Source organism: Amblyomma mixtum, chromosome 4 (genome assembly GCF_055824585.1).
Source record: "Amblyomma mixtum isolate Tamu chromosome 4, ASM5582458v1, whole genome shotgun sequence".
Taxonomy (NCBI): domain Eukaryota; kingdom Metazoa; phylum Arthropoda; class Arachnida; order Ixodida; family Ixodidae; genus Amblyomma; species Amblyomma mixtum.
The window spans coordinates 66,972,589-66,988,160 of NC_143015.1; the positions used below are offsets into that span (position 1 = coordinate 66,972,589).

Below are 15,572 nucleotides of genomic sequence, written 5' to 3' on the forward strand. Positions count from 1 at the left end.
CCCAAAGCGACTAAGGCTATGAGAGACGCCGTAGTGGAGGGCTCCGGAAATTTCGACGTGCACTGACATCGCACAGTACACGGGCCTCTAGAATTTCTCCTCCAATGAAATTCCAGGAGTGGTCCTAATAAACGCTCTTTATTTTATTCATAAAAATACTGCTATAAGCGGCTTACAATGTATGTTAACCGCGCCATAGATGAAGGGAAACAGAATGTAGCTTGACGGATTACCGCTGCAAACAAGCCTCAAGTTGTGCGTGAGTTGGTGGCTGTCTTGTAATCCATTCTACTAGACTCACGCACTGATTTAAAGATGCCACATTAAAGGCATCGATGAGGAATTCAAAGACTCACTCGATAAAGGCCAGGCAGAGTAAAGGCCAGAAATTTGTCTTCGAAGCTCACCGGATGCGTTTCCGCTAAACAGTCACTTAGTTTAGGTCCGCTTACCAACTGCGGCCCTCCAGAACAGGGTTATATTGTTTTTGATTGCGTGTTTAATACGTTTATGCGGGCCAGTCGCGACAGAACCCCTGAACAGGCTAGAAAGCTCAAAAACAATCTGCTGTGCGCCTGCCGGCAACTCGGCCTTGGATTGGAAACGACATTTTTGTGCACTGTCACTGACACCTCCAGCCACCTGACACCTTCACGGGAAACAAAGCACTTCGTGGTTATCATTTCGACTGCACAGATCATGACCAAACATGAAAGGCAGGTGCTTTAGTAGTTTGTGAACGTCGTGTAACTAAAATCCATAAATTATTTTTTACCGAAGTCATACTTTTTTTGCACCGCGTCCTTGCGCAAAAGCAGCTTACAATGATTATTTTGAAGGTGGTACTTTTATTTTGCTCGTAAACCCTATAAGTTATAAGGTGGAAGCCTTTAATGCCTCATCGTTGTAAGCAGGAGTTGTCGACAGAAATGTCACGCTTTTCAATTGGTTGAAATGGTCCCGTCGTCACAGTGCGCGAATTTCAAACAGGGCCAAATGTACTTTGGCTAGTAAACCTGCAACCAATTAACGGGATGGTATAGTGATGCTCCAAGTAAGTGGAACTGAGTGTAGTTAAGCATTTAATTAGCCTAATTAACCTTTATAGTCAGACCAGAGAGATAAATAAAACCGAATAGGAAATTGGTCGAGTTGGGGAATCGAACCAGGGTCTCCGGATTGCGAGTCGAGCATGCTAACCACTACGCTATGCCAGCTTCTGTTTTTCTTCAACATGGTATTTATTACAGTGAAGTAATGTTCTATGTACATGAACTATATACAAGCCATTATGAAAACAGTGTTAAACAATACATATTGAAAAGCCCATGCACTAGAAAAGGGGCAATGCAGAGCACATCACTAATATTGAGTGCCACTCCGGTTGGTACTCAGTCTGGGCATACACGTCTCTTAGATGAACAACCATTCGACTGAAGTGATCCTTTGTAGACACAACAGGTTCACAGTGTCTGTCCATCATGCGGGTTTTCCAGAGGTTGTGCAGTCCAATCAGAAAGAACATGTCCAGGGGTTCATCAACAAATGGCAGCGCAGTGAGATAGCGAACAGAATGTGGAGTCAGATGAATTCTTTTTTTAAATGTGCGTTGCAAGTTATCCCAGAAGAGTACTGCATCTTTGCAACTGATGAAACAATGCTCAATTGTTTCTGGTTCATCACAAAGGCGGCAATTAACGGTAGACACAAAAATGCCCTTTTTCTCTAACCATGTGCTAACGGGCAACGTACCGGTGTGTAACTTAAAGAAAAAGGTCTTTGTACACGGCGAGACTGGCGTCTTACGTACTCTTTTGAGTACCTCATGCCCCGGTAAACCAAAATACAGAGAGCAGTACATTGGCGGAGGGAAGAGCATACTAATAAAATCCTTATACAACTTTTTCCTTGACACTAAAAAAAGGAACTCAGGAGAAAAACGAACAAGTAGGAAACGGACAGCCAAATACACCTCTTGCATTATGCCCCACAAACACGGACTCGATGGTTTGAACTGAACAAAGGCGCGTCTAGTGAATACCGTGTCTTCGTTCACGCCCATCTTCCTCCCTTCCCTTACGGCGAGGTTCAGGTGTCCACCGAGATATGCAAGACAGATGTATTTCCTTTCCTGAAAAACCAATTTACCGACGAGCAAGGCATAGAGCCGAACGGCCGATAGCGTTCTGTGGACTCCCTGGCAGAGTTGAAAGACGCTGTCGCGTTCCACTCTCAGAGGCGAAGCTTAACCTGGCTTAACATCTTAACCACAGATCAGTGACACAAGCAGCAACACCGCGCTTAAGGCTTTCGCCTCACCGCAGTTTAGGTCAACAAAGTGCCCCCCTGAATTTTTGCTTCTTTGCTTTGGATGTGGCTGCGGTATTGCTTTAGTTTACATATTAATTAACCCTGTTCTATACTGGCAAAGGATAGGGTTAATTGGAGAGACACGGGAGAGGCCTTTGTCCTGCAGTGGGTGTAGTCAGTCTGATGATGATGATGACGACGATGATGATGATGACGTAATAATTACTGACCAAACATCCATAGAAGTGCTCGTTGCTTCCTCACACTTCACGCGTCTCGTGCAGGAATCGTCCGATCTTTCACGCGAGCATTAAAAGGACAGCTATGTTGAGGACAAACTTCAGTGTTTATTCATCCCCAGAAAGTGGCTTTGAGAAGAGCATTGGAACGTCATCGAATCATCAGTCAGGGGCAGTGATCGAGCGAGGCCGGTGTTCAGTAGATGTAGGCCCTGGTCCGCTCCTGGACGTATCCCGGTCGGCTGTGGTACACGGAGCTCCGGGATCCGGTCACAACTGGTGCGTGGTGGAAGTCGGTCTGCTGGTATGGAAGACTGCAGAGGAAACATGGACTAGAGAGTCAGGCATGGGCCACGATGAAAATCACAATCGACGTTACCGGCAGCTTTTTTAGATATTGGTCATTCACGAGTTACTGTGCGTACGGCGGAACAACGTTGTCGTCGCCACTGTCATAATCGCTATTGAAGGTATTATTGAGCTGCAGCCGCAACTGAGTTACGAACGCCTTGCCCTGTTACTGCATTGTACTCGATAGTCTTGATTGCAGTCAAGAATAGACGCATTTTGATTTAATGTTTAACTCTCATTGGAGGACAGTAAAATACTGCAGTTACGCCTCCCGTCGATCTCAAAGCTCCTTGCACGGCGAATTTAACAATATTTTGATTTCTGCAATAAACTCTCTTACAGAAGCACATGTCGGCTCGTCTTAAGAAGCAGCAGTAAGGTACAAGTTACAAACAAAAACAAATACGCATGCCTTTCTACGCATCGTCTCATGTGTCGCTACTTCAGATGATTGGCAGCTTGTGATGAAAGTTATTGCGCACGCGGAGAGGAAGCCCAGCGTTGCATATGGTAATACCCTTCACCCCCCGGCCACAACAACTGCATCTTCGTATCTGGTCAGTGGGAGATCAGTTATTGTGATGTAGTCCTTTTTCCCGCCTACCCTACCATGTACGCAGACTCCGAAGCTTAGGCCTTGAAGAAAAAAGAAAACTATTTAACAGGCGTTTCCCACGTCAACCACTTGACTCTATAAATCTTCTTCTTAGTCAATGGAGACAGTATACATCTTGTTGACAATCGCAGTATAAACTCATTAGAAACTTATAGAGACTGCGCATTCTTGCTCGAAGAAGCGACCACCTTCGATTAGAGCTGCGGTGTCTGCTCACCCGGTGAGTGGGTCGTGGTGGACGACGGTGGACTTTGGGTGGACGACCTTGCTGTTCTCGACGGTGTAGCCGTACTCGTGGTGTGGCACGTGCACCAGCTCCTTGTGAGCCGCCACCACTGGTGCCCTGACCACGGTCTGGTGCAACACTGGTGCGTGCACCACGGCGGCGGGGACGCCGTAGGTGAAGACGGCACCACAGTGGGCACCGGCCACCAGAAGGCAGGCGACGACGAGGGTCTGGTGGGGAAAGAGAACGGGAGAGTTTTGATGACGATGGATTTTTATGGCGCAAGGGCACCTGTTGCCAAAGAGCGCCATGGCACAAGGTATTTGTCGTCTACTCATGGTGGGGTATAAGACCCGTTTCACAAGCACTTAGCCCTAAATAAACCGAGAAACAGACCAGGGGAAAGCTTGTACCCATTGTATCCCCGGTGGGTACCCGGCGGCACTGGGGATCGAACCCCGGACCTCCCGCATGCTAGGCGGGTGCTCAGGCCACTGGGCCATCGCAGCGGGAGAGTTTCCTTAGAGTTAATCGATCAGAGGTTACCTTTAACTTTATATAATAGAGAGGTGTCGTCGGAATGCGAGCTCTAGTTCGCAGAATGATGTTTACCAACGACAGGGAAATGATATTTGATGAAACAGCACAAAACAGTAGAAAGAAAAGCACACTTATTTGTCACTTCGCTGTTCCTTTCTGTGTAATGTTTGGAATTATGCTCTGCTGCCACCATGCTCGAGGTATACTATGCACTAATTTGATTTGAAGGGACGCCGTTGATCACGCTGCTCAGTTATAGACTTAACTTCAGTCCTTACAGCTCGAGCTATTGACCCATTTTATAATACCACACGTACCATGATTCAGTACACTCCCACAATCTCCTGGATTTTTCCTGAAAATGCCAATTCCTCTGGTTGATCACCAACCCAGTTTCCGTCTCATCGGCGCTCTGCCATTTAAAGATATCGAACAGTCAGAAGGGCTGCGACCAAATATCACCATAGTGGGGCTTAAGAAAAGCGACTGCTATTGAAAATATCGCTTAAAGGGTGCCAAAGTTTGACGTGGGGCAACAGTAATGATCGCTCATCACTTTCGGATATTGCAAAACATCTGCCTCAACGATGCAGAAATTCACCGAACACTAACGAGAACAAAACTAGGACTTACGAAGGTCTTCATGGTGCTCGGAAGGTGGAGGTAGGTAGCCAGAAGAGAGCTGACCGCTTGTGCTTGTGCTGATGGCTTAAGAGTCGAGTGTGTCTTCTGCATGCAGCAGCGGCCACTTATATACCCGCAGACGATGCCCGCCCCACCGTTACAAGAGGCCCCCCATTGGTGGCGAACACGCAGATAAGCTGTGATATAGGCCTGCTTTCGAAAACAACCGAGTATTTCACCCGTACTTTGATTTGCAGTTAACGCGATTCGAGAACGTGTCAGGATTCTACCCGCGCGCCCTTTCCATACCGACACTACAGACATCAGCGCCTCCGCTTTCGACAAATCCTTTTCGCTTTTTTCTGCTTTCCAATGTTTCATTGCCTCTTTTCAATCTTTACTTCTTTTTCTTCGTTTTCGTCAGCGCCGATAGATAACGACGGTGTTACCTTTCCCGGGAAAGCTACAGTGGGGCTAAAAGTCGAAGAAATACCTCTAACGCACGACGGCCTGTGCGGCAGTACCCGGCGAGGCGTGGTCGCCTCTGGTCATTGGCCATTCCGGTCCAGAGGCGCCGAGAGCAGGCGCGTGTTGCCTCTAGGCAGGGAATCAATCTTTCCGCGTACATTGAGTGCGCGTACATCATATACGCCGCTCTGTGACTCTCAAGGAGTTCTGCAGCTTGTACTTATGGACTGGACGTGTAAGCAGCTGTCGCGGTTAATCGACCGTACGTGCGTACGCAAAGACCCGCCTTACTATGCCTGGTCGCATCTTTTTTCTGCCGCGTGGTGGACCCACTGTAGACTGCATATGGACCGTGCAGGGAGCGGGACAGAGTGCGCAAATCTTCTGAAACGCAAGAGTGGTTCCTGGCCGAGATTAGCTTTGCTACTGAGCATAAAATATGCTGTGTCTGTCGTCTTCTGTCAATAGTAATGATTACGCAACTAATTTTTCACGAAAGAAGCGAACAGTCCATGTCTGTTGGCTTGTTTAGTAAATGCTAGTTGGTGGACTTAGAGGGCTGAAGTTTTGTCCTGTACGCTACCCTGGTTCCAAGGAGATATCAACTGGAGGAGCTGACAAATATTGATTCACTCGCCAGGCCTAGGTTGGAGGGTTTTCTGGACCGATGTGGTAGTGACGCGATGTTATCTCTTGTGTGCTCGACCGCCATGTTGTTGCGGATCATGGTTGCCTGCGTAGGCGTGCCACGCAGCTGATGTCGCATGAATGAGGTCTGTTAGTTGCATAACCACCTTAAATCTTAAGCTAAGCGACTGAGTGAACATTTCATTCATGACGACCAACCTCCAGGTCGTCAAGGAAGGCTGACCCGGGATTTCGCAGTGGCAGCTGGAGGGTCTACTACGTGGGCTCCGTTCGGACTGGGCGAGGACAGAAAGCGAAGCGAAGATCTAGTAGTGGAGCTGCCCATTCCTCCCACGGGAAATTAACGTCTGAAAGAAGGAAGTCCGGTAATCGACTCGCACCCAGAAATTCTGCACAGATGCATTTTTGAACGAGAACCAGTTTATGAACTCATTTTTTTCTCGTATATGGTAAGATTTAACCAGAACAGTCAATATAACCGCTGATCTCCGGTCGGCAGACTTGTATTTTTTTTTGCTGTTACCGTTTTTTTTTTGCTGTCGTCAAAAGCGGTCCCCGTTAGTTTTCCATGGCAGCCTTAACTTGTTAACTTCTGTATGGAAACACACTAAAAGAAAAAAAAATTGCTACACACTGGTAGAATGGACCATTACCTTCAATATTTCCATTAAAAATACTTCACAATATTTCAATATTCAAAATTTTTGTTCAAGAATGTTGGACACGGGCGCCATGACAATTTCCCTTCGTGTGTTTTGTGTCCCGATAACCACCGCTGACCAGCCAGGGGAAATTCCAGGTCGGTTAATAAAGTCGTGAGTTAAAAGGTCGTATGGCCGTGAGAGCGTTTGTGCTCGGCGAATGTATCTTACTTCTCGTAGTGTTAGGTGAGTGGTGGAAGGCGGAAGAATGCGGCTGTACCGGTAAATGTCTTTGAGATTCCGTCCGCAGAACTTGCAGTATGCGGCGCATTCTCCTCTAGAGTTGTAATCCTGGCGTCAGGGTTGTGGGCAGCTGAGAGTGTAGACTTCCGCAGATACCTTGGAATATGGACTCCACACTGAGAAAAACGTGAATATTGCAATGGGTGCGCATGTAAGGAACAAAGTTGCCGAACAAGCCGAACAGCACGTTAAAAATGCTGATACCACAAAGTCCAACCTTTCTGATATATAGGAACGAAAATGAGTTAAAAACGCACGCGCGTTGTGTTACAGAGGCAGTGCGCGGCAGATGCACAGAAATGCCTGCCACCACCACCACCACCGTCATCATCATCAGCCCGACCATCCCCAGTGCAGGGAAAAGGCCTCTCCCATGTCTCTCCTATTAACCCTGTCCTTTGCCCGTTGCGGCCCCCGTATCCCCGCGAACTCCTTAATCTCATCCGCCCACCTAACTTTATGCCGCCCTTGCTACGCCTGCCTTATCTTGAAATCCACTCCATTACCCTTAAGGACAAGTGATTACATGCCCTGCCCAAGCCCACTTCTTCCTCTTGATTTCGACTAGGATGTCGTTAATCCGCGTTTGTTCTCTCACCCACTCCGCCCGCTTCCGATTTATTAACGTTACACCTATCAATTTTCTTTCCATAGCCCGCTGCGTTGTCTTTGAATTAAGCTGAACCCTCTTTGTTAGCCTCCACGTTTCAGCCCCTTAGGTGAGTACCGGTAAGATACAGCTGTTGGATACTTTTCTCGAGGGATATTGGTAAAATGCCATTCATGATCTGAGAGACCCTGCGATATGCGCTCCACCCCATTCTTATTCTTCTATTTATTTCCCTCTCATGATCCGGATCAGCTGTCACTACCTGCCCTAAAGATACATATTCTCTTACTACTTCCAGCACCCCGCCACCAATGGCGAACTGCTGTTCTCTTGCTGGACTGTTGAATATTACTTTGGTTTTCTGCATGTTAATTTTTAGCCCCACCGTTCTGCTCTGCTTGTCTAACTCATTGATCATGCTTTGCTGTTCATGTCCTGAGTGACTCAGCAAAGCGATGTCATCAGCGAATCGCAAATTACTTAGGTATTCTCCATTAGCTCTTATCCCCAACTGTTCCCATTTCAGGCCCCGGAATACCTCCTGTAAACAGGCAATGAATAGCATAGGCGAGATCGTGTCTCCCTGCCTGACACCTTTTCTTATTGGAATTTTATTGCTGACTTTATGGAGAACTATTGTAACTGTGCAATCGTTATAAATATCGTCCAACAATTCCACATAATACTCTTCTACACCCTGATTCTGCAATGCCTGCATGAGTGCTGAGGTTTCTACTGAGTCGAATGCTTTCTCGTAATCAATGAACGCTATATATAAGGACTATTTATATTCTGCGCATTTCTCTATCACCTGATTGATAGCGTGAATATGGTCTATTGTCGAGTATCGCTTACAAAAGCCTGCCTGATCATTTGGTTGATTGAGGTATAAGGTTGACCTGACCCTATTAGCGATTACCTTAGAAATTATCTTGTAGGCAACAGACAATAAGCTGATCAGTCTGTGATTTCTGAAGTCCTTGACATCTTCTTTCTTATGAATTAAGATAATGTTAGCGTTTTTTGAAGCTCTAGGTACGCTCGAGGTCACAAGGCATTGCGTATACAGGGTGGCTAGTTTTTCGAAAATAATCTCTCCTCCATCCTTCAACAAATCTGCTGTTATCGGATCCTCCCCAGCTGATTTCCCCCTTTGCATTGCTCCTAAGGCTTTCTTTACTTCCTCCTTCGTTACTGGCGGGATGTCCCGTTGCTGTGCTCTACTGCCTCTCTCAGTAACATTCTTATTACAATCGCTACTGTATAGATTTGTGTAAAACTCTTCGGCTACATTAACTATCTTATCCATATTGCAAATGACATTGCTCTCTATGTCTATTATCGCATACATCTGGTTTTTACCTATGCCCAGTTTTCGCTTCCCTGCTTTTAGGCTACCTTCGCTCTTTAGAGCATGCTCGATTTTCTCCATGTTAAACTCCCTGATGTCGGCAACCACGCTCTTATTTATTAACCTTGATAGCTCTACTAGTTCCATTCTTTCTATGGAGTTAGACGCCCTTATGCTTTGGCGTTTCTTAATAAGATATTTAGTCTCTTGAGACAGCTTCCCGGTATCCTGTCGAACCATCCTACCGCCTGCTCCTACGGCGCACTCCGTAATGATATCTGTGAGACGATCGTTCATTGTTTATTGTGGTCATCTTCAGTTAAAGCGGTATATCTCTCTGCAGCAAAATCCTGAATTCCTCCACTTTCCCTCTTAATGCTAACTCGTTAATAGGCTTCTGCTTAACTAATTTCCTGCGTTACCTCTTCAAATCTAAGCTTATACAAGACCTTACCGTTCTGTGGTCGCTACAACGGAACTTTCCGAGGACCTTGTTACGACCCAACTTGAGACCCGCGATAATAACGGTGGCGGATTCAATAGCGGAAATTTCGAAAGGGCGTTTGACCCCATGATGACCCCACCAAAAAGAATGACTAGCTGGGAAGTGGTCGATGAAGCTTTCCCACATTCGGCTCGGCGTGAAACCCCTTCCCTTCTAGAAACGACCGTCGATGGACCGACGACAAGGGAAGAAAGGATGCACCTCGTCTGAGAGGACCCGGAACGAATCAGAGGAAGCCAGCGCAGCTGCGGCCGCGGCGCCATGATGCCACACCTGGGTTCGGTAAACACGTGCTGCTAGCAGTAGTGTTGCACCGCAGTGCGAAAGAGCTGCAGACTTACGTTTCCTTCTCGCCAAATTCCCACGTGTGGACTCTGCAACAGGTGCCTCCGTTTGATGTGTTGTGTTGTGCCGACCTATGCGTCGCGTTGAATTGCCACCTGTTGAAGGGGTGGAGCCTTAGGCTATTTAACCTGCGCCCTAAGTGAGAACGAACGCTCTGGGCCCTGGGTAAAAGGCTCATCCAGTCGCTCGACGTCATGAACTCTTAATTTTTGTTTCTTTGCTCTTTTTCTTTATTATGTAAATAAGTGTCTTAGTTTCTTTCCATTAAACCTGCTTGTTTTCCTATCCCCAACCTTCGAAGCTTAAGACTTTCCTCAGCCCGATGACTCAACACGCTACCAAATGGAGCCCGGGTTCAAGCTTTCCTGTGCGCCGCAACAACCTCCACATCCTCTACGATGCCAGAGTGAGCGCACAGTATGAAGTCTATCTCATTTTTAGTCTCACCATTGGGGCTCTTCCACGTCCACTTCCTGTTTGCTCGTTTGCGGAAGAAGGTATTCATAATCCGTAAATTATTTCTATCTGCGAACTCTACTAATAACTCTCCCCTGCTATTCCTAGAACCTATGCCATATTCATCTTTTGCCTAGTCTCCAGCTTGCTTCTTGCCTACCTTGAAGTGATTTTACTTTGGTCATTGCGATTCCATATCTTCATAGAAGCGTTCAACGATCTGGCCATCATGGATACACCTATCATTTTTCTTTCCAACTAAAATATTTTAGCGTTTCTTAGCACGGCAAAAACACAAATGGCTTCATCAATAAGTTTAGACTACAGCATGATACGAAGGAGGCGAATGCTTTTCCAAAGCTGACAACATTTGAACTTCATGAAATGATTGTGCGCAGACTTCTTTCATGCTTGCAAACAGAAGTGGGTATAGATATCCATATATACTGCGAGGGCTTTTTGGACAGTGTTGGTTAACGCCTGCTCTGGGTTTCTTTTTGGGTCTTTATTCGCTGGTGCGATGTAGACTGCATACTGATAAGGTGCAGGCATTCTGGGAGGCACATTACCGATAAGAGCGACGGCGCGCCTCCGTGGCCTGGAGGAGTCAAAAAAGCATACATGGTCAGGCCTGTATGGGACAGCAGGAGTATCTTTAGGCCTTAAGAATAACATACAAAAAAAGAATAAAAAGCTATATTATATTCTACTATTACATCTATATTAAAAATCTATATTGTTATATTATATATTAAAATGTATATTATCTATATTAGGGCTAATTGGAGAGACGTGGGAGAGGCCTTTGCCGTGCAGTGGGCGTAGTCAGGCTGCTGCTGCTGATGATGATTAATGCGCCACTTTTTTTTTACATTTGTAATCATGGATATATACCCCTCCCCAGTGTTCAAAGTTGGAATGTATATGTGCTGATGTGTTGCATGATTGTATTCGTTTTTCTGGACTCAAGACTAGCCCACAGCTCCGGCAGTGTTGAAGGCGTCTTTATGGGGATTTAAGAATAAATGAATAATTTGAATCTGAATTTCAACCATTGACACCAAATTACGAAAGTTTATTGCAGGAATCTTCATGGCAAATCTCACAGAGAAATGTTTAATACAACAGGTTTCACCAGTAGATGATGCGTACAAAACAAATAGAAGAAAAATGGTTAAGAACGCCAGCGGCAACGTTGCGTTGGAAGAGCGCTGGCGTTAACAAGAGCGCTACAGTGAGTTGCACTGAACGGGAGCGGTCGTAACAAATGCTCTGTATTTTGTTCATAAAGAAACTGCTATAAGCAGCTTTTAACCGTGTCATTGAAGAAGGGGAGCAGAACAATGTAGCTTGACGGATTACCGCGACAGACAGCCTGAAGTTGTGTGTGAGTTGGTGGCTACTTCGTAGTCCATTCTACTAGACGCACACACTAATTTAAAGATGCCACATTAAAGGCATCAACGAGGAATTCAAAAACTCACTCGATAAAGGCCAGAAAGAATAAAGGCCAGAAATTTGTCTTCGAAGGTCACCGGATGCGTTTCCGCTAATCAGTCACTTAGTTTAGGTCTGCTTACCAACTGCGGCCCTCCAGAACAGGGTTATATTGTTTTTGATTGCGTGTTTAATGCGTTTGTGCTGCAGTCGATGCAAAACATCTGAACAGGTTAGAAAGCGCAAAAACAATCGGCTGTATGCCTGCCAGCCACTAGGCCTTGAATTGGAAGCGACATTTTTGTGCACTGCCACCGACACCTTTAGCGCCACCTTCACGGGAAAGCACTTCGTTTTTATCGTTCCTACAGCACAGATCATGACCAAACTTGAAAGAAAAGTGCTTTAGTAGTTTGTGAACGTCGTGTAACCAATATCGATAAATTATATCAAAGGGATATTTTTTGCACCGCGTGCTTCTTCAAAAGCAGCTCACAGTAATTATTTTGTAGGCGGTACTCTTATTTTGTTCTTGGTGTGGCTGTGGTATTGGTTTAGTTTACATATTAATTACTGACCAAATACCCATAGAAGTGCTCGTTCCTTCCTCACACTTCACGCGTCAAGTGCAGCAGTCGTTCGATCTTTCACGCGAGCTTTAAAAGCACAGCTTTGTTGAGGACAAACATTAGCGTTTATTCATCCAGCCATTTTGAGAAGACCATAGGAACGTCATCGAGTAATCAGTTGTGTGATCGAACGAGGCCAGTGTTCAGTAGATGTAGGCCTTGGTGCGCTCCTGGATGTATCCTGGTCGGCTGTGGTACACGGAGCTTCGGGATCCGGTCACAACTGGTGCGTGGTGGTAGTCGGTCTGCTGGTATGGAAGGCTGCACGGGGAACAAGAGTAAGATGATTGAGAAGCTTCATAAAGTGGCATAAGGGGCGATATTACCGATGATAGCTTTCAGACATTCATTATTAGGTGGTTACAGTGCGCTGAGCACACATATCTCGACCATGCCATGACCATGCACTGTGGTACGGTTTGGGCAATATTACGCTAGTATCATCAGTGCACTAAGAAAGAAATACCTTCTTTTGTTACCGCTGCGTGCAACTGCGTTAATGCGACTGGCATCAAAAACAGCAGCAGTGTGGTTGATGTATGTACTGTAAAGATGTGACACCGTGCACTAGTTCGACTGCCTGTGTCATCGCTTTCTAAAGCTCCTGCACTTCACCTGACCGCATGGTACTCCTTCTGCATGGAAGCATTTTAAGACAGCGTGTTGTGGTTTCTATATAAAAAGTAAAGATTAGATGGCGACCACTGGCTAAAATTACTACTCAAATTGCAATTCTGGAAAAATGCACATATCCGCCTCATTGCGCCCAATAATCACCAGCGTGTCATAAAAGCAACATGATGGACGAACCAAGGCCAGAGTGGCTTCCAGTGTACACCTATGTTTTAAACCAGCAAAACCCGTATCATCGATATTAACAGCAGAAAATTACTTACATTGGACCATTACATTAAAATGGGCCAAGTAAGGGGCCCTTAGGCTGGTTCTTTAACAAAATATTAGCTCTCTAACAAACTTTTCGAAGGCCAATGACCTGTCAGTCTCCGCAGCCTTTGTTGACAGTCAACTGGGCCTTCGGTGCATTCTTCTTGACAGTCGGCGTATACTCAACGAAAGCTTATTTCAAACTTGCTGCAGGTGGTTCAGCACGCGTTTGAGACTTCAACCTTCATCTCTGCAGATGTGAGCGCTTTGTATGCAAGCTCCGTATTCTGCTTACCCGGTGAGCGCGTCGTGGTGAACGACGGTGGACTTTGGGTGGACGACCTTGCTGTTCTCAATGGTGTAGCCATACTCATGGTGTGGTACGTGCACCAGCTCTTTGTGTTCGGCCACCACTGGTGCCCTGACCACAGTCTGGTGCACCACGGGTGTCCTGACCACGGTCTGGTGCACCACGGGTGTCCTGACTACGGTCTGGTGCACCACGGGTGTCCTTACCACGGTCTGGTGCACCACTGGTGCATGAACCACTGGTTCATGGACCACGGCGGTGGGGACGCCGTAGGTGAAGACGGCGCCGCAGTGGGCACCGGCCACCAACAAACAGGCGACGGCGATGGTCTGTAAGGGAGGGAGCGGAGAATGAGTATTGAGCTTGCTCGGAGTTATTCGAAGAGAGTTTACTGAGAACTGCGATCGACCAAGATTAAGAGCCGTGTATCTGAGCTGCGAGATCTAGATCTGACTATGTTTGAGCCAGAACGAACTGCCTCGGACGAATCGGTACGAATCGCATCAGCATACAGGAAAAACCACACACACCTCCTTTACTCGTATGTCCATCGTTATGCAGTGTATGCTGCGTCGTGTGGCTTGTCCTATCTGTGGTGCTTTAGCGATTATTTCTTACTCATGCCCACAACGGAATGCGCTAGAAAGCTCAGAAGCTGCCCCCGTTTTGAATGCAGACGCCTTTAATCAGGTTATAATTGCACTAGAACTGGCTTCAGTCGTTAAGTGTTAATTTGTGGCTCCGTTTCTTAATTACACTATATCTGAATCTCACTGCAAGTGTCACATTTTAAAGGGACCTCAAAAATTGCGCAGCACTACGGCACAAAGCACTGAATATTATGGCTGCATTTCTTTAATATTGATTAAAGTGGCGCTCATTTCTGCGGACCTATACAACAAGTTTCAGGCATGTTAACTAGAGACTGATTTGTCCTTTAAGTGCTGACGCTTAGGTTGGTCACTTATGGTCCTTTAGGAACATCGGCGTTATGCAGTTTAAGGATACTTTGCAATATGGAGTCGCCGCTGTGGCTCAGTTGTAATGGTGCTCGGCTGCTAACTCGTAGGACGCGTGTTCGATACCGGTCGCGGCGATCGCATTTCTACGAAGACGAAATGCTATAAGCCTGTGTACTGTGCGATGTTAGCGCACGTTAAAGAACCCCAGGTGGTCGAAATTATCCGCAGCCCTCCACTACGGCGTCCCTCATAGCCTGAGTCGCTTTGGGATGTTAAACCCCATAAACCAAAACAAGCCATATTCAAACCTTTGTAATCTGTAGAGCCGGTTAAGCAATTTGACTCAAAGTCACTATGCATATATATATAAAAGAAAATGCTGTTGTTGTTACCGGGCTACAGACGACACAATTTATTTGTTAAGGTAAAGTTGCTGTGCGATCTCTATTCCAACAGGTGTTCGTAGACTAACGAGAGCACGGCCATTATGACTTACGAGGGTCTTCATGGTTCTTGGAAGATGGAGTTAGCCCGACGGGAGCTGGCCGCTAGTGGTTTTGCTGGTCACTGAAGAGCCGAGAGTGTGTCTTGTTCTAGCAAAGCTTGCCGCTTTTATACCTCTAGATGGTACCCGCCCCTCTTCTTGCGCTAGCCACCCCATTGGCGGTTAGCAGACAAACAAGCTTCAGTAGACCTCACACCTGCTTCGTAAACAACCTTGTATTTCGTTTCCTCCGTGGTGCAGTTCAGGCGTTCCGAGAACGTGACAGAATGTCACACGCGTGCCCTTTCCACGTAGACACTGCAGGTCTCGACGCGACCCTTCGGGCTGATTCCTTTTTCTTTAACTGCTTTTGCGGTGTTCCATTGCCTCTTCTCAATTTTTCCTTGTTTTCTCCGGCGCATACCGATAACGGGGGGCTCCTATTTACAGTGAAAGTGCGTAAAGCTCATGCTAAGAACAAGAAAAAATTGGCAAAGAACGACCGGCGTGGTGGTAACACACGGTGAGGCGTGGTCGTCTCGGGTCGTTGGCCAGTCCGGTTCAGAGGCGCAGAGCGCACACACGCGCCATCTTAGCACGTGTCATCTTTCCGCTTGAGGGGCGCTCCGCAG

At 46.6% G+C, this 15,572-nt stretch overlaps 2 protein-coding genes across 2 annotated transcripts; both read right to left on the reverse strand.

The window, feature by feature from the left end:
• Positions 1-2,745: 2,745 nt before the first annotated feature.
• On the reverse strand, positions 2,746-4,927 carry LOC149346729 (uncharacterized). The gene is made up of 3 exons (XM_089585433.1): positions 4,916-4,927; positions 3,734-3,972; positions 2,746-2,863 (listed from the first exon to the last, which is right to left on the reverse strand). Exons 1-3 carry the CDS (start codon positions 4,925-4,927, stop codon positions 2,746-2,748), a joined length of 369 nt encoding a protein of 122 aa, XP_089441559.1.
• Positions 4,928-12,442: 7,515 nt separating this feature from the next.
• LOC149346730 (uncharacterized) lies at positions 12,443-14,964 on the reverse strand. The gene is made up of 4 exons (XM_089585434.1): positions 14,953-14,964; positions 13,739-13,823; positions 13,480-13,633; positions 12,443-12,560 (listed from the first exon to the last, which is right to left on the reverse strand). Exons 1-4 carry the CDS (start codon positions 14,962-14,964, stop codon positions 12,443-12,445), a joined length of 369 nt encoding a protein of 122 aa, XP_089441560.1.
• Between the last annotated feature and the right edge of the window lie 608 nt (positions 14,965-15,572).